Source organism: Pleurodeles waltl, chromosome 7 (genome assembly GCF_031143425.1).
Source record: "Pleurodeles waltl isolate 20211129_DDA chromosome 7, aPleWal1.hap1.20221129, whole genome shotgun sequence".
NCBI lineage: Eukaryota > Metazoa > Chordata > Amphibia > Caudata > Salamandridae > Pleurodeles > Pleurodeles waltl.
The window spans coordinates 17,267,524-17,287,096 of NC_090446.1; the positions used below are offsets into that span (position 1 = coordinate 17,267,524).

Sequence of the window (19,573 nt, forward strand, 5' to 3'; positions counted from 1 at the left end):
GTTAGTGTGGGGTTGGGTTACTCCCGATACTCTCCCTTGTGGTATAATAGAAGCTTCTCCCTCCTTCCAAAACTTGGGCACCAGCGTATAAAAAGAGGACCACAGACACCATCTCTTCAGTACTCTTCTGCACCTGTGGATGCTCAGCCGGGACTGCTGTGCTGCTGGAAGGACTGCCACTCTTTAAGACTGCTGCCCTGCAGCTCTGCTTCATTCTGCCTGGAGACAAGGACTGGATCTTCAACTGTCCCAGGATCTCTAGAGTGGCTCACAAGGGCTAGGTTTCTGACCTCCTGTTCAGAGCCACAGGGACACAAAAGGATTCCTCCATCTTGAACCTAGACCTGGACCCAGCCTGAGTGAGTCCTAACCCTTCAAGTGGTGACCCTCCAGTCCTGGACCCTTGGATGTTATGCTGAAGGTACCTAATAGCTATAATCCAAAAGTGGGGACTTTGGAAGTTTTTTGGCTACAAACTGCTCTGTGAACCAGGAGTTATACCAGGACCAAACTGCTAGCCTATACGCCTGAGGTGCATCGTTGCTCTGATTGAATTTGCAGCCTCTCCTGCTACGTTCTTCTCTGCTGCAGCAAATCCAAAGGGCCATCTGTCCTTGTGGATTTGTCTTCAGCTACAACCCTCTGCCTCGGCCTGGTGGAGATTTCTGATTTCCATCTTGAAGACTAAATCGAAACATAGAAATTTTCTCAGCAGCTTTGACACAAGGTCATCCAACAGTGATGCTCCCTTCTTGATGCCTCCTGCAGGTTTACCCCTCTGAACTTTACCTTCTTAGAACATTTTTATCAAGAATCAATAGGTGAAGGGAATCAGTGACTGGGCCCAATGCAGTTCTTGTATCGAAACCGTGCTCCGTTGGCGTCTGCCATATTCTTTTCACTTTGACCCAGTCTTGCATGACTAGATGTCTTCGGTTGGCGCTTTGATCTTTTAGGAGCTAGTTTTTAGTAACAATTTCAAAATTCACAACTCCTGTTCTACTGATAGGATTTTTGTCATTTTTGGTGTCAAAGAATTGATTAAAATGTACTCTATTTTCCTAAATTGGGTTGGGAGTTTTCTTGTGTTGTGTTTTCACTTTATCACTGGTTGTGTATATGCAGTACACTTTACAGATTGCCTCTAAATGAAGCCAGATTGCTTTTTGTGCCAAGCTACCTAGGGCTATGCACGGGTTAATTTAGGTACTTTTTTGGTTCACCCTCCAAGGGATTGTGGCTGTTGCTTGACCGTGGCTCACACCCTAGTCAACCAACAACCCAATTTCTAACAGTTTAATATTCCCAAACTAAGTAAGAATAACTTTAGGTAAGGCAGTTCCTTATCACCTGGCATTTTCATTTCACAAAGTTTTCTAATCCATGGTGCACATTGTGACTATCATGTGAATATGCTATGCAGCCTGGCTTCTAAGGGAAGGTGACTTTAAAACCATGCTACAGTTTGATGTGCAAGAGGAAATCATATTTCTTTCAATCCTACCCTCCATATATGCACTTTGTGCAATAGCAGGTGAACTCAACACTCAAAAATTAAATTTAACAGCATTACAAACATGGATTTTTATGAAAGAAGTGATTATACTTGTAAATAAAGCACATGTGGCTGAGACTCAAGCACTAGGTTTCAAACCATTACAGAATCAAAAACAACAGATGTCGAGAGCAAAGAAATGGGGTACCGAGAATACTAAAGACAGGATCAAAGTTAGTATTTCCGTAGGCTGGTTTCTTCCACTCACAAACCAGAGAACAACCTTGGACCACACCATACATTTTTATCTTGTACCTCTATATTTGTAATCAATGCCAATGGCCCTTATCTTTGTAACCCACACTCTGGTCAAGCCTAAAGTTATTTGTGCCACACATCATGAAATCAATCCCTCACACAATAGATATGATCTATCTCAGCTTAGAAAATTGCTGCATGATAATTTATACTGTACATGACAACTTTTGAGTTAGCAGGTTTATCATTGGCAAGTTCTGACTAATGTCCCTTAAAACACTTGAGCGCTTGGTGCTAAAACATTTTCTCACCATCAACAATTTTCTCAACTTTCTGCAGGCAGGCTTTCACTGAATGCCCCTCATTAGGCTAGCAGTAGTCCCATACTCAGGACCTTGCCAACACAGCTGTGTTTCTTCCACATCAAATAGCTACTAATTTCTCCACTTAAAACTGAACATTGACTCTTTGGTATTTTTCATTTTATGGTGTCACATTTCACGCCCTACCTCCTGTCATACCTAGGAACATTTCTTTGCCAACCATATTGACTCATGGCAACATTCTCCTTTTTCTTTGCAATAGTCTTCATATTTCGTGTGGATAGGCCTTTGCTCAGTTTTTAGTCTTTGACATCCTGGTTTATTTTAAAAACTACTCTTTGATAGTAACCTATCTACTCCTCTCTACCCCCCAGATATGACCGTTACTCATATTTAACCTTCCTAATTCCTCCTTTACCCATTATCAGGTGGCCAGGCTCAGAGCACACAACAACAATGAATTGCTATAGTATTGTAAATCAGTCATGATCCTTCCTCACCACTTATCCAGCTCACACCATCTCATACCACACTCCTTGATGCTCCTATTCTCAAAAATCTGATGTTGTTTGACTGGCCTGAAGCCCCTGTTTCCATTCGGATGGAGCTAATTTACCAACGTGGCACAGTGTTCCACTAGAATGCTGTCCTGTGAGCTTCAGAGAAAATATATTTCAACCAATGTACGTTATTTCAAGTTGGAAACCATTCACCCAACAAGGGCTTCTTTAAACGTTCTATCGCAGAAAGAAAATTCCAGCCCTTTAATATTAAACCATTGTGCATGTGAAGGGTAACACGAGAAACTGAAACACTGTCAATCACATTTTATTAACAGTTGCCAAAATTATAACCTTTCTGGGCAAGCAAAACACGGTTCTCCTCTCGTAAGGTAACCATGATCTAATAGTAGCCGATGCCTTATACAGAGCACAGCCTTCAGTGCTTCTCTTTTTTCTGGATACTGAGGAATTGTTTAAAATGTGAACTGCGTCCTCAAAATGGCATTGCCTCGATTTCTGTTAGTATTTTTGGAATACTATGTGTAGATCTATGACAACAAAATGAATATGAGCCCTCACTGGCACCTTGCATTGAAGATGAGTAATGTGTGGCAGATGGTTCATGAACCCACATACATCTATCATTGCTAAACATAATCTTTCATCATGTGTAGGCTCCTTTGTTCTGTGTCTTCTTGGGTTCTGAATGTTTCCCACCTCTGCATATCTTCATCTTCTGCCATTTGTCCAGCTCTCCTTGTGCTATAACATATGTAGGGGCCGGTACTAAATATACTAGCATTAAAGATGACTACCTTCTGTGCATTGATTCTGACCTGTGAACAATTATTTCTATCAACAGGGTGGTAAGCCGTAAGGATCACACTAAGAAGAAGATCAAACGATACGCTGAAGCTTTTCTAGGTCCTGAAGTAGATTGCAGTGAGAAGACCTCTTTGAAATCTGAGCTGCTAGAGATCCCATGCCATCCTCATAGCAGGCCATATGTACCCCCTGAAGCTTCCCCACGACTCCTCTCGCGAGCGACCTCTGAGAGAATGTCGAGCAGTGGCTGGGAGATCTTACGGAACACCTATATAGAACATCTTCAAGGAAGGGTCAACCACGCTCTAGAAAATGACGAGGAGATCTACCAGGTTTGATCAGTCATGGATGACCACCCAAACACTTATGGTGAAACTCCTTGCCCCATGCTTGTTTTTCTGCTTTTCATGGTGCAATATGTTTATTCCTAAGTGCATATGTGCAGAGTTCTCAGAGAAGCAAAATTTATCCAATTGCATCTCTTTGCCACAGGCTCAACTAAACCCTGAAATGGCATTTAAATTTACACATGGCATTCTTCATCAATCTATCAGTACGGGTTACTTTGAAGAGGACAAGGCCACACACTGTGGCAATCCTACCATATTTTCTTTTTATCTCAAAGATTATTCCTTTCTTTAGTTAAAGCTGATGCCACCAGGAGACAATGAACAGAGACCCAGACTGTATTGCTTAGTCATATCCCTGTGCTTCGTACTCTGTTATTAAACTATTGACTGCAGTTGTCTGCTCAGCCAATTGACTGCTCTATAAATTGGGCAAACAACCCTATGGGAGCCTCTGGAGAATGGGCTGGTCTATCTTGCAATATGTTGAGCATGGTTTAAAACATGATGGCGACTATTTTCCACGCAGAAATGTGTTCTTGAGTTCTCAAGACGATGCTTATCGCCATTTCCCAATGGAATTTTGCATGTTTTGATGACATTTTCACTTATGGAAAAACTATCCCCATCAACTGGAGCAAGATGAGAGACTGGCTCTTTATGTCCACTTCGAAGTGAACCCTCTCGCTCAAGTGTGCGGGATACTTGGGCATTCCTTTACTTCTCTCATCCGAAAATGACTACAGGGAAGGATGGCCACGTCTTGCCATATCTACCAGTGTAGCCACATCTGTCCTCCACATTTTAATTATTTAAAGACTCCTACTTTAACATGCTTTCTACTAGTGGAAACACACTTGGTTACCCCCAGAGTGTTCCAAAAACAAGAAAATGTTAGTTGTGTCTAGCAGAATGTTCAGGGGTTACTGTTACTTTTTGGTTGAAATTTGTGACCAGCATAAGAAGAAAATAATTTGTACTGGTAACAAAAGCAAACAAACAAGGAGTCACTGATAGCCAACTCCAATATACAACTGTAGTCCGCTGAAATGGAATTCCTATTGATTTATTTTGTCATGGTACAGAGTTGATCTAGTCAATACAATAGGAATTTTCACAAGGGCTCGTATAAATTGCAAGAGTTTGTCAAAAGCATATTCCTCTATTGGGTAAGCTTGTTCTCACCAAGATTACAGTAAATATAGTGCTCACGGATGGGGAAGTGATGGCTCAGTGCTGGTGTAGCCACAATCATGTTGCACTCACTTTCTGACCAATGGGGTGCAATGGGGCAGCACTTTGTACTCTTGTTTATTCAGTTGCGCTGATTCCCACCAGCATGTTGTGGACACACATATGTATGTCTAGCCCAGCTTTGAGTCATTGTAGGCCAGATGGTCTGGAATAGACAAATGGAAGACAGATAAGACACAATGTACATACATGCTGGTGGTTATCCAGTGTATAAGGCCTGAATCCACTCCTCTTGGGCCTAGGTGAGCACCCTTAGCCTGGACAGGTGAGCCTTTCTTGCTTGTCTTTTATATGATGTGCCACACCCCTGCACTTGCACTTTAATGCACTTTAAGCTTAAGAATGTTCAAAGGGGTCAAGAAATGATACTGTAGTTTCTGGTGTCTCCGACAAGTATTACTCATGCAGGGCAGATTGAGGGACTCCTTAGCTAAACTACTTCAGTACATTCCCTGAGGTGTCTTGTAGAATAGTTCATACATGCTGTTGGGTAAAGGGGTAATAGTTTCAGGAAAAATCTGGCCTCGCAATTCTACTATTTTTGTTTGATGGATGTCCCCCCAACCAAGTGCTTCTACTTGTGCGCTGCAGAGTAACATGACCAGGTGAGGTTGCTGAAGTCTGTATTTTTAAACTCCCAGGCAAGATTGCAAAACCTACAAGAGTAGAATTCCTTTGAACAAAAGGTCATATTTCAGGGTCCTGACAGATGCCCCATTAATGAAACTAGCAGCATATGTCAGCAGAAAGAAAAATATTTAGATGAGGTCTTTGCCTTATTCTATAGTGGTAACATCCTCCTTGTGGATTAGTGTGGGCCAGGGTTGCTGTGTGGGTGGGGTCTTCACTTAGCTCAGTTCACAGGGTAAAGCACCGTCTACCCATCTGCGGCTTTTGACTCCAGTGTCCTCTGCAGACTTTACTTGAGGCCCCCACTGAAGCTTTAGAGGTCACCATTGTGCACAGGTGTATCTGCAGACAGGAAAATGGGCCTAGAATTGGTCTATAGCCAGGGACAGTGCACAAATAGTATTTGTTAAATCGGTGGATGTAGCTAGTGTTCCGTTCTAGCAGCACTCTCCGGGAAGACCTGCCCTACAAAATTGCCCTCAAAACAAATTTCACTGTCCTAATGATGACTTTAAACTAAGTCAAGGTAGAAACACTGTAGAAGCCATTATGGGCTGAGGGGCCTCATCCCCACCTTTTTCCCAAGCAAAAAGAGTGTCTAGTGGGCTGAGCAAAAGTCAGCCTGACACTCTTCTTGTTCAGGCCAGGCAGCCAGGAGCTAGACGTGCTAAATGCATGGGCTTCTGGTTGCCTGGAAGAAGATGCCATAGCTTCTGTGGGCGTGACTTCTTCAGTCTGGTAAACTACCTCAAGGCCCTCCCCGTGAGATGAGAGGGAGTATCATTAATAGTCTTGGACCTGGGCACTCCAATTTTAAGCCGAGGCTGAGTGTCCATCACGGACACCTCAACACAGAGTGGGGTGGGGTTAACAACTCTCACTGACCCCATCTTACTCTGTGACAAGGTAGGGGCTGCTGTTACAACCTCCTTGTTGCCACTGGGGCTTCCCGCTCACAGAGCTGCAGCAGGTAAGATTAATTTTCTTTTTAAAGTGTGGCGCTTGTGTGTATATGTATCAACATTTGGAAGTGAGCGTTCTGAATGTGTTTGTGTGTGTGTACATGCATGTATGAATACATGTGTGTGTGTCGCCTGCATGAATGACTGGCCCTTCCCTGCTCAAATTACAGCTCACCACTGCTTTTTGGACTCTGATTGATCTAAGTCATGCTAAGTATTTTCGGAGTCAAGAATCGTACATCTTTGCTTTTTTATATGCACTTGCCACTTTACTATTCACCTTTTTACCTTACGAGCACTTTTACTTGTGAACTAAAAATAATTTTTCGCTCTGAGGGTTATTAATCTTGTGAATAATTTGTATTAAGTGCTGCATTAGAGTAATTGGTCTTTATACCCTAGAGTGATGTGTATTTGTTTCTACACGGCTGTTTCCATAGTGGGTAGTAGCCCCCACCTCCGATTTAACAAACGCTATTTGTGAACACAAGTCTACAGTGACCATGTTGTTGGCTATAGGATATTGCTTCAGGTTCCTGCTTTAGCTGATGGAGCATACCCTTGTTTTTACTTAAGTGTACTTCATTGATGCACGGCCAAACTGTGTGCGTCTAAACCTCATGTGTTGTCGCTCAGAAGAAGCTTGGAAGGAGCTGAAGCCCCGCAACCCAACTCCTACAATTTGGTGTGTGGTGTGTGCAGCTCAGCATACAGCTAGGTGTAACAGGCCTCCATGAGTTGGATGATTTAGCAGTGTTGGCGTGGTGAGTTGGCACTATTGGGAGATAACTGCCGGTCAGCCAAGGTAGGGGTCCTAATAGTTGTGATCTCCAAGAAGCACGTATTGCCCCACTCTGGCACTCATGACCGGAACCACGCGTGGTGGTGTGCACGGCTGCAGCTAAGACTGCAAGTGTGCTGCAACAGGAAGCGCTGGGGAAGGGGAACATTTCAAACGATCATTCATGTTCCATGCTCCTGCATGTCTTGATAGACCCACAACAGCGCATGCTCAGTTCTTTCAGTGCCTCTCCCAGCACCTCCGTCGGCCACACCTGTGTATGCGGCACCTGCTCAAAACGTAATTTCCTGACCCAGATAAGTATGGAGTAAGTCAGGACATCAACACTGCCTGGCACCTTGATTGCTACCCTAAACTACCTCTGTCTGCTCTCACTGGATCCAAGGAGCCAGCGTTGTTCGGTGAGAGTACCAGAACCTTCGCAGATGCCCAAGCAGCCAAACAGCACGCCAGCCTCAGATCACTGCACCGCCATTATTTTCAATGGAGCTTGCCATACTTTTATGTTTTAATATAAGATTACATACCATTTAAAAGAGAGATGTCCCTTGAAATGTCTTTTAGCTATTTATCTTCCATGGTGTGGTGGTATATGAGCACCGAATACCCCCTTAACACCAGTCGGTTCACTGGTGTTAAAGGGTAATGGTTGATAAGTGTGTAGTTTTTAACCGGAAATTGTGCATCTTGTGTAGTTCTTCTCCAGAAAATTGTATTCCAAACACACAAGTAGACTGGTCTATAATGATTACTCCTCAGCCCATGTGCTCATCCTTGTCTACTCTCCACTTGAACTGTACTGTATATTTTATGACAACAAGCTGTATTAATGGATTATATCATGTATTTTTAATACTATTGCTAACCGAATAGGTATTGGTATACAAAGATGCATTATCTAGAAAGAGGTGCTAGCACTGCAAAGGATTGTCTCAGGTGTCCATCACTCTGTGCCAACTGCTTACATCTTAAACTTCAGACATGTCGCTGCCCGGACCCCCGCGCTCTGCTAAGTCCCGCTTTCCACTGTCAGCCTGTGGTGCTACCCTGCTGTCAAACCTCAGGCACACATCAGTTCTCAATCTCACCAAAGCTTTGGCTTGCCTACACCAATAGATAGATTTGAATAAAATTGATGTCACTGCACATGTTTGAAACCAATGGATGTAGTGATTTTTTCTGTATTTATTCTATAATGTCAGTCTGAAATAAATGGAGCTACTCTTGCTGACATGACTTCTGGCACGTTCGCTATGGGACAGGGAACTCACGCACCCCCCCACCGCAAGATAAATGTACAAGCAATTGTATACCTAAGTGCAACTGTGAATTTTCTGTATGAATAAAGTCTAATTTTCTAACAAAATACATGCATGTGTGTTTCCAATTTTCTAGTCAGTATCCAGGTGTGAAATGGGAGACGTTGTGCGATGGACCACAAGTGTGTGTCTACATGTGTCGCTGATGTTAGGCAGGTCTAAGCTGATATTATTTAAAGTCGCTTACGGGCAGGTCTTATTTCTGCAAAACATGGTTTTCACTCTTTAGAATTTGATGAAACTAATGACTGAGTGGGAAAAACTCCAATAAGTCATATCCAATATGCAGCTTACAGAAATGGTCAAATAAATGGGAAACATGATATTTGCTCTTTATGTAATAAAGGAACTTACTTGTGATCTTCCTCACACAGTTCACTCCTCTTCCTCATCAATTTGCTGTTCTTATTGGTGGTGTGTCAGCAACTCCAAGCAAGCTTCTACCCAAGAAATATTGCATTTTGTCGACATGTATTTCTTTGTTTTTTTGCATCACTCCTCATGTCTATTCTTTTTTTTTATTTCTATTTATTTGTGGCTTTGTTTACAATTAAAGAGGCCCTACTGTAGCAACACATAAACAAAAGTAATGAAATGTATGTCCATCTAAAGGAATGAAGGGTAGATAATATACAAGAAATGAAATCCAAAAGGGGTGGCCATTGTGGAATGGCAATACAGCACAGACGGTTATAGAAGAGAAATACCAATTTCTACCCACCAGGAGAGACTGCAGTATTATAAAGTACTTCAGACTGGAGGCACTACACCATCGCTAGGATGGGTTTACTCTTGAAAGCCAGTTTAATCCCCTTTCTGACACCAGTGAATGTGGAATGGGATGGCGTTTCCCGGGGAAGAGATTTCCAGACTCCTGAAGTCTAAGGGTTGGAAGAAACCTCGTCAACCCTTAGACTTATCAAATCACGGCATGGACAAGTAAATGGTAATATGAAGAGTGTCATAAGGACTGTGATTAACGGTAACTCTTTGGATCATTAACCCTTCAGCCTCAACAGAGTTGTTTTCTTACCCCACCCACCCATCCAAGAAGAACAAAGTACACTTATTCCTAAAGGTCAGATGAACACGGGTGTCAACTGCATTTCAAATAAAAAATCACAACACATATGCACTGAAATAAAAAATTAAGAACCAGGCTGAATGGTGAGAACCAGTACATTTGGGGCGAGATTTAGCAGGGTTTTGTGTTGCGGTTGTGCCACACAAAAGGCCACAAGGGCGATCCAAACCTGATGAAATTTATCAAACCATGAGTGGTTTGATAAATCTTGAGTAATTTGCTAACTTGCATTACTCTGCCCCAGGGATGCATTCCTTGGGTGCCCCCACGTCATCAAGGATCATTTTCCCAGACTTCGTGAGTGCGAGGATGCCAATTTACACATGCACTATACATAAGTCACTACCTATGTACAGCTTCACAATTGTAACTCCGAATATGGCCATGTTTGGTATCAAACATGTTGCAATCTTACCCCAAGGCTTTTGCAAGTATTGGTTGTATGATTACATGGAATTTGGGGGCTCCTTAGAGGACCCCTAGAATTGCTTCCACAGCCTCCTGAGGTGTTCCATGCAGCCCTAGTGGCTGCCACCTCAGAGACCGGTTTCTGCCCTCCTGTTGCTTGAGCAGCTCACGTTCAGGAAGGCAGAACAAAGGATTTCCTTTGAGGGAGGGGTGTTACACCCTCTCCCTTCTGAGATAGGTGTTACATGGCTTGGGAGGGGTAGCCTCCCCCAAGCCACTGGTATTCTTTGAATAGCACATTTGGTGCCCTCCGTGCATAAACCAGTCTACACCGGTTCAGGGACCTCCAGTCCCTGCTCTGGCACGAAACTGGAGAATGGAAAAGAGAGTGACCACTCCCCTGTCCATCACCACCCCAGGGGTGGTGACCAGAGCTCCTCCAGAGGGTCCCTGGGTTTTGCCATCTTGAATCCAAGGTTAGCAAAGAATTCTGGGACCATCTGAGTGGCCAGGTCAGGTAGGTGACATCCAAGCCCCCTCCTGATATGTGGTCACCCAGCTAGGTGACCAATCTCCCTTTCAGGGTTATTTAGGGTTTCTCCTTTGGGTGGTTCCTCAGATTCGGCTTGCAAGAGTGTAGCGGAATTCCTCTGCATCCCTTACTTTAACTTCTGACCAAATAAACTGCATCTGGACTCTCCAGGACCCAACAATCTGCAACAAAGACATTGCCTGCAACATTGTTTCTCTGGCTCCTTCCAGCTTCTACAACATTTACCCGGTTGTGCATCCTCTGAGGACAACCCATCTTCAGTCTGCACAGGAAAGAAGAAGGAATCTCCCTTGGAGTGAAGGAGTCACTCCCCTGCATCTGCACGCACGAACAGCAACGACGACTGGCTATGTGGATCCCCTCTCCTGCTGAGCTACATGGATTCTGCAACACAGGTGGTAGTTGAAAGTGGTCCAAATGGTCCTTTCTACCAGCTGTCCAACTTGGGTGGAGGTAATCTCTTGCCTCCCCACGCAGGACAATACCCCCATGCACTGCATCCTTTGCAGCTGCCAAGGCTTGTTGGCACTTCTTCCAAGGGGCCTTCAGGCATCGTGTAGCTGTAGTCCCCAGCACTCCTTCCTGTGATGCACAGCTCCCTGAGTGGCTTTACTGTGGTATGGGACTCCATTTCGTGGTGCTGCATGTGCCCCATTTGCACCTTCTGTGTCCCCATCCTGTGTGACTCCTGTGCATGCTGCCTGTGATTCTATGGCAGTGGTCGCCAAACTTTTTAATGCCACGCCCCCAGTTGAAAAATAAAAAATATTGGGCCCTCCTCAGAATTTTCCACAATTACTTTATAAAGATGGCAATGTTTAAATATGTCTAGACCTATTTAAACATCTTTATACAGTCCAGACCTATTTAAACATTGCAGTTAAGTAATGTTACCTTTTTAAAAATGCAATAACATGTTTCTGCTTAAAACCAAGGCCTGTTATCTGTATAATGTTGCTTTTGGCCAGAGTCTGGTGCCCCCTCTGGGACCACTTGAGGCCTCCTGGTGTGGGGGGGGGGGGGAAGGGGGTGGGGGGGGGGAGCCCAGTTTGAAAACTTCCATTCTGTGGGCTCTCTTCAACACTGAGGACCCCCTTTGAATCCTCTCCTGGGTTGAGTCCTCCTGGGCCTTGCTGGTTCCTGGCAGCACCACTTTCTGCCAACCACAAGTTTTGCCTGTGTCAAGGCTTGTTGGTGGAATCCGGACATGCAAACCTCACTGCAATCTTCCTTCTGGCGTGGGACATCATCTGCATCCTCCAGAAACTTGACTCCGACTCCAGGGCTGCAGTGCTGACTTTTTTTTCCTTACCATCATCGATTAACTCATGATATCCTCAGCTTGGTGCGTAGGAGCTCCTGCCCCCACTGGACTCTGCTGTGTCTTCTGAACTTGGTCCCCTCTCTCCACAGGTCTCCCTCTTCAGGAATCCACTGTTGGTTTCTTGCAGTCATCTCTGGGTTTTGCAATTCTCTTCCTTTCTTCTAAGTGGGTGTTCTGGGGAAATTCTAGTAATTTACTCCTGCTTTCCTGGTTGCTGGGTGGTCTTGTGGTACTTAACTTTGTGCTTTCCTGGTACCCCCAGTGGCCCTCTACACACTCCACTTACCTAGGTGGAGGTGACAATCTTGCATTCCATTTGTTTGGTATATGGTATGTGCTCCCGCTAAGGCCACTATTCTCTATTTTGTTGTACACTATTTGCACTGTTTTCTAACTATTCTTATGCCTATTTCTGACAACTAGTGTATATAACTTGTGTATTACTTGCCTTTAAGGGAGTATTGCCTCTATAGCAGTTTTGGTGTTGTGTTACCATAATAAAGTACCTTTATTCTTGTGTCACTGAGTGTATTCTTTCATGGGTGTAAGTGCTGTGTGATTACATTGATATTGCATGAGCTTTGCATGTCTCCTAGATAAGCCTTGGCTCCTCATCCTCAGCTACCACTAGAGAGCCTGGCTTCTAGGCACTGCCTACACTACACTAATAGGGGATACCTGGACTAGGTATAAGGTGTAAGTACCTAAGGTACCCACCACACACCAGCCCAGCATCCTACACTAACACTATGACGCAAGGGTGCCTGTTTCAGTGCTAGGCAGCCAAAAGTGCGCCAGCACTAGGAAAGGACACACATGGACTGTATAACGTTAAATATATCACATTCCTGCCCTTTCACGCAGCACAGCAAGGTGGCTTGCTGCGTTGCATGAAAAAAATGATAAATATAAGACCTTGGGCTGTAATGAGTTAAAAAAGCAGGGGGCGAAGCCAAGCTAGATGCCCGGCTGACATCAACTTCAAGAAACGAGTTCTGCTTCCAGAGGTGAGGTTGTTGGGGGAGTGGAACTGAGAAGTCTATTATGATGGAGTCCCGTGTTATCCTACTGAAAATACCTTTCACGAAACATGAAAAATCTGATTAGAGACTAAACTGATCATGGAAAGATGCTATGTCCGGCCGACAAGGAGTCCATAAGCCACGTCTGAGCAGTATGTTATCCCACTGTGTCCTCCACAGTCACATAAAATAGTGGCGATCATTTTGTAGTTTATTTTTTGTTCATGTAGCACAAACTAGATAATTTACAGAAGAGTTGGATAACTAAATTGCAAATTACAAATCTTAAAAAGTTAAACTTCATTACTCAAGTGTCGATATTAAGAGTCTTTTTCAGATGATGTATACTCCAGCTTCTAGCACCTATGGACGCCTCTATCTCTTTCCTTTCCCTGTAGTGCTTTCATTTCTCCCTCTCTTCCCAACTCCTGCATGCCTCTTAGTTTACTTCTTAGGTTAGTTTAATTCTTCCCTTCTTTGTTTTGCGGAACTCCACTCTGCACTGCTTTACTTTTCACTCGCTTATTCTAATTAATATTTGAGGTAAGACCTTTAAGTCACTTTAATCTGATAGTGTAAAATGCCCCTATACCTGCAGGAGGCTGATGTCTCTGGGAAATCTGTTCAGCAAATAAATTAACTGGCATTTCATTTAATGGAGAAGATTAAAATGGGGGTGATTGGGATAGGGGAGGTCAGTCCCCATCCTCCAAAGAAAACAAGCATTTAAGGTGCATAGGTCTGGCATTTGTGAGAGTTAGAACTATTGGCATTTTTAATGACAATGTATTTTATCTAAGTGTTTTGGTTTGGAGTGGATGTATGTGGATTGGAGTGAAATTATGTGGGTTGAATTGGAATTGTTAGCTGTGGCATTGTGTGGGGTGGATTGTGCGGTGTCTAGTGGAAGTATGGACATGGTGAATAGATAGGGGTGAGAGCTGCACAGGAGAGATAGAAAGGAAGATAGAGAGGGCTAGGTAGTTTGTGCACAAAGTTGCAAATTAACTCTATTGAGAAGAACAAAAATAGTGCACGAGAAAGAAGGGAGGAGCTTGCCACAGTCTCATAAAGAGAGACAGCCTGTGTACGTAGAAATGACCCTAAGAAGAGGAGGAGAGTGTGGGTTTGAGGGATGGGAATGTCGAAAAGGCATGGGAAAGAAATTGTGCTTCCAGGCCTGAAGAGAAGTAATATGAAGGTGGCGGGAAGAGTGCAAGAGAGGTGTGAGAGACCGTACAAGTGGTAGAGAGTGGGACAAGTATGGAGGACACCGAGAGGGTGGGTGGGGAGTCAGGCAAAAGGTGGACTTTTGCACAGCCCAAGGTCGTACAGGAAGGTAGCATGTGTGAGCAGCCAGTACAGAAAGGAGTCCAGGATTGTGAGGGACAACCTAGAGGTGTAGTGGCATTGCGAAATAAGAGAGGGTAGTGGCATGTGGTGTGTATTTCAAATGTGTGGAGTTCATTTGAGTGGTGTGTAACTGAGTGGCGTTGAGTGAAATTATGTTTATTGGAATTCTGTGTCACGGTGTGGAGTGCAGTTATGTGGATTGATGGTATGTGGTATACAGATCATTTATGTGGGGTGTTTTAATGTAGTATTGAGTTGATTTAAATATGTGGAGCTTAATTATGTTGCACTGAGTCTTATTATGTAGAGTGTAATTATGTTGTGTGGTGCTGAAGTGGTGGTACTGCGCTGGTGCTCAGTTGATGTTGAGTGATGCTGCAGTGGTGCTGCATTGGTGCCGAGTTGCTGCTGAGGTGGAGCTGCGCTGGTGTTGAGATGGGTCCACACTGGTGGTGCACTGATGCAGATGAGGTGATTGGTTGATGATGAGATGGTGCAACAGAAGATCAAAACAGAGTGGGGTTTAGGCTCCCATACTACATAATGGACTGGAAGTATAAACATTCCACCTGTTGTGTGTGTACCTGGGGTGGTGTGGGGGCACAAAAGCACACCCTCCCTACACCCACGTGCAGAGAACAAAATGAACAAAGAGGAAATTTACTGTGTAGAAAGACCAACAGGGATGGTGCGTTATGACATCACATAGTACAGCACTGTAAAAGGGAGGGGAAATACCGTTCACTGTGACATCATATAGCCACAAACACTGGATTAAATATGCCTCAAAGGGCTGTAGTACATTGTGACATCAGTGTCAAACATTCTAAAAGACGCAAACCTAGGAGGGGCGGTGCATCATTACTTCACACTATCCAGCAGTGTAAGAGATGGGAAGGGAATACATTTCAGTATGGCATTACACAGTCATCTATTCACAAACACTGGAACAAACATGCTTTGAGGTGCTGTGCTGCACTGTGATACTACACAAACATTCTAAAAGATGTTGTCATGAGAGGGATGGTGCATTGTGCCCTCACGCAATCCAGCAGTGTAAAAGGTGGGTGGGGAGACAGTGTGCTCTATGACCAGGTCTAATGGAATTATCTGGCAGGAGAGGGACAAATTATGGGGCAGGTTTGACTAAATTATGCTGCATAATGCAGCTCATTTCCTAATAGTATTACTTCATTATTTTGTCATTTTTAAACTTGGTAACACTGCCTGGACATTGGTTTCACCTCGTCAGTTTAATGCCCAAGCATAGCAATAACCAACAGAAAGGTGACCAGTCCAGCTTTGCAAAGGGCCTTCCACTGTGTGGCAATATGTGTTGCTGCATTTTCAGTAACTTTTGAACCGTTGAGGTAGAAACAACTTTTTTTTTTTCCCCAAATCTGCAGCAAATCTTATTATGCAAAAAGCGCCGCAGGCGCACAATCGCATAATTCCAGTAGCATTGATTATGACATATATTTAACAAAGGTGCCTTGAGGGACAGTGGTGCATTGTGACACCACATGGTAAAACATTCTAAAAGATGTGGTCTTTGGAGGGGTGGTGCATTATAATATAACACACTCCAGCACTGTACAAATACGGGAGAAGAATTACTGCTCACTATGACATCATAGATTCACAAACCCTAGAACAAATGGTTGGGGAAAGGAACCAGGTCTGTGATGTGACATGATATAAACGAAGGTTTGCGACCCACAAGGGAGACGCACAATTTTTATTACATCACAGACCATTATTAGGGTTGGGTCTGCGTCGCTTGCGCATGCGTTTCGCTAGTGAGATGCTTTAGGAAATAAAAAGGGCTCGGAGCCCCGTCCATGTCATGTCAGTGTCTTTCATTGGTTTGTGGGCTTGTCTTTTAGAATGTGCTTCATTTCATTAGTGGAAGGCACGCATATGTCATGCCTTTTCCGGTGGTTAGCCCTCTTCAAGTGCATCGACCAAATACAGAAAACATACGAGGCTCGCTGTTTTCTGTCCGGTTCGTGGACTACTTTTTCTCTATTTTCACAACGCGATCTTGCTTGGCAGAAGTCGACCACTTTGTATAATATCGACCCTGTTACACAGTTAATTGCACTTTTTCCGGTTACATACATGGTTTTTGTGGCAAGAAAAGTCCGGTTAGGAGTTTACAATGCTATTAGCTCTAACACGAGCAAACGCGAGACCTATTGCATTGCAAATGCTTATTTTTTCTTTGTGAAGAACCCCAAAAAGGCACAGGTGAAATTCAATATCATACAATAAAATGCTAACTGTGCAGTTACATGAGGACAAGTGGTTGTCTCTTGCGCTACAATACATTGTCCTCAGGCTATAAGGCCTGAGTTAGAAAGCCAGAAGATGTATTTATGCCTTACTCTGAAGGATGAAGTATCCGAATACACATGTAACTTCATCCACACCTTGATGTGCAGGGCTGTGCATGCAAAGGGACGCTGTGTGTTTGAGAGTCTGTTGTGTATAACGAACTGGAGTTCACAGGCAAGTTAATATTCAACACCCAACTAGTGAAAAAAGGAAGAAGAAAACATCCCAGAAGGGCCTAGAGGGCAATGTCGGCTATGGGCAAAGCAGGGGAGTAGAAGGGCAGTCCTTCCTGGATGAGCACATCCTTAGTTGCAGTTCCATTATGAAGATGCACAATACAAGCGGCAAAAAGGGGGCAGGTTTTATATGGGTTTAGGTAATTGGTAATTTGGGGGCAGATTCCCATGGATTTCCTCATCTTTAATCTCAACTTCACCTAGAGATTTACCTGTTCTCGGGCGCTTAAATCTCCACTGTTGAAGTGAAAGACTCAAAATGGTGGTTAAATATAAATATATTTAGTAGCATCCCTTATGAATTTGGCACGGGCATAAAATGTATAGCCTACAGTTATTGCAAATATATTTCCATTAACGAAACATTGGTGTCCTGGTTTCCCTGAGTCGATCATGTTATGCTAATTCTGGGTCCCTTTTCTGTGTCTCACGGGGGTCCTCGTGGTTGCGCTCTGGGAGAGGGAAGGGTTGCGCCTTGGTGATTAGTGAAAGGCGAAACCGCTCCGGCTTCCTGTGTTTCCAGCTGAAAACAAGGAATCTTCACAGACTCCTCTCATGCAGTTGACCGCATGCAAACGTGTGTGTGCCCACTACATAGGCATGCTACATGCTTAGAACGCATAACGTTTCTGCATGTGGCTGCTTTACGTAAAATCACATAAATCACAAGAATAATCTGGACCCATGCAAAAGTGCATAATCTGTACCGGACTTCGGCACGTCCAGTCCAAAAGCTATTTACAGCCTCTTAAAGCAACAATGCTGTCAAAACCAACAACATCGTAGACTCCTGATGCTAGCACCATTTTCAAATTAATGTTACATAGCAACATATAAGAATCAACCTTCGCTCCTACTTTTGACCCATGCATCAACCCCTAAACTTGTTTTCTTAAACACAGTTCTAACAAGGGGACCTCCTCTGCTGTTGGCGCTCTGCCCCTGACCCCTGGGACTCTACTAACCTTCCCTTTCTCCTTTATGGACTGCACAGGGAAAGCTGAGACACTAAAAACCACAAGGAGAGGGAGCGAACATGGGAGTGAGCATACACATATGTGAAGAGCTGGTCAAAATAAAAATAATGTTCTTGAGCCTAAACTAAAATGGAAACCATAACCAGATGCTGCCACTGCTTACCACGCTGTGACCTTGCTGCACAGCATAGCCCTCCGTGTGCGAGGAGAAGCCTTTCCATGTAATATTGATTACTCGCTTGGTGCAGAGCTCGAGCGGGCACCAATAAACACTGATGAGCACCTCGTTGGGCACTTCCCTCTATAAGATGAGTGGCCGAAGGGCAGCTATGGTGTGGAGGGCAGTGAAACTTGACGTGCTGTTGAGACGTGTGCTCAGGCTTACAATGCCTTCAAGCTGTCATATATGGAAAGAAAAAAAATTGTCCCAGACATAGTGGAATGATAGTAGTGTTTAGATACTGTTCCGTGTAAGGAAACAAATGAGCTCAAAGCAAGTCAAATAAGAACATTTATCCAGTAGCAAGCTAACCTTTTTTAAAGACAATCAAAGGAACAAATAGAAAGGCAATAGGCGGTCTCTAAGTTCACACAGTGATTACAGCATGTCTCGAAGGGACAGCACATGCGCTGCCAAGGCTCGACCTAAAAAAAAAAAAAAAGCAGTTGTACATGGCCAATGAAGTCTGAAGTGGGTTGCAGAAAAGTAAAGAAAGGGGGCGTAAATGAGAGAAAACCAGTGATCTCCTGTATTTAATAATAATAAAGAGCAAAATAAATGGGCAGCCTCTGGAATATAGTAAAGGCTTCACATCCGGTATATGGTCATCCCTTGTATGCATGAATAGTGAAGCACTGCCTTTTCCTGGAAAACAAATCTGTTGAAGATTAGCAAGGTCATTATAACAGGTAAGCATAGGGGCTGTCTGGACATGGTTTAAAGGAGCAGCCACTGCACTGCATGATTGGTACCTTGGTGGAGCATACGATGTTGGTGGTCCCGCTGTGAGAGCCCGACAAACAGCATTCAGGGCCACAGTATGTCACGTCATCGTAGATCGCAGGTCTCTGCTCAATAGGAAATCCCTCTGTGCTTCCCTCTTTTCTCACAGGTTAACAGGTAGATTATTACAACTCAAAGACTGAGCGCAAAGTGCCTAGAATGGCATGAGCTAAAAAGCTCCTAATTTCATTTACTGTCACCAACTGCAGGGTGGTTATACAACCCTCATCTGCAGAAGCCATGTGCAAAACAGAGTTTTAGAAACAGAGGGGGAATTGGGATGAATACCCAACAAGTCCCTCGATGGCCCAAAGGTCCCTGTTCCAGCGCCACCCAGACCACGTTTCAAGCACTTTGTAAGGTTTGTACCCAATTCACGGTACTGGTTACAGCCTATCACGGAAAAAAAGGACAAAGGGACAAATTCGAAGTATTCTCCTTGCATCGCATGAATATGTCAAAATGTAAGTGCTAAAGTAACATTGAACACAATCTGACAATCTTCCACGAGGGGGCACTGCTCAGCTGCACTCTGCATGAACCTAATAGAGCCAGGCC

At 43.9% G+C, this 19,573-nt stretch overlaps 1 protein-coding gene across 2 annotated transcripts in view; it reads left to right on the forward strand.

The window, feature by feature from the left end:
• Window positions 1–8,765, forward strand: part of LOC138303563 (transient receptor potential cation channel subfamily V member 6-like) — a 186,313-nt gene extending 177,548 nt beyond the window's left edge. The window contains exon 14 of one of the 2 annotated variants that reach the window (XM_069242821.1): window positions 3,442–3,563. In XM_069242821.1, coding sequence (XP_069098922.1) covers window positions 3,442–3,456 — 15 coding nt within the window. In that variant the 3' untranslated portion in view covers window positions 3,457–3,563. Of the gene's footprint in view, window positions 1–3,441 lie in introns of both variants that reach the window. The other variant, XM_069242820.1, reaches the window with a different exon arrangement.
• Window positions 8,766–19,573: the final 10,808 nt, after the last annotated feature.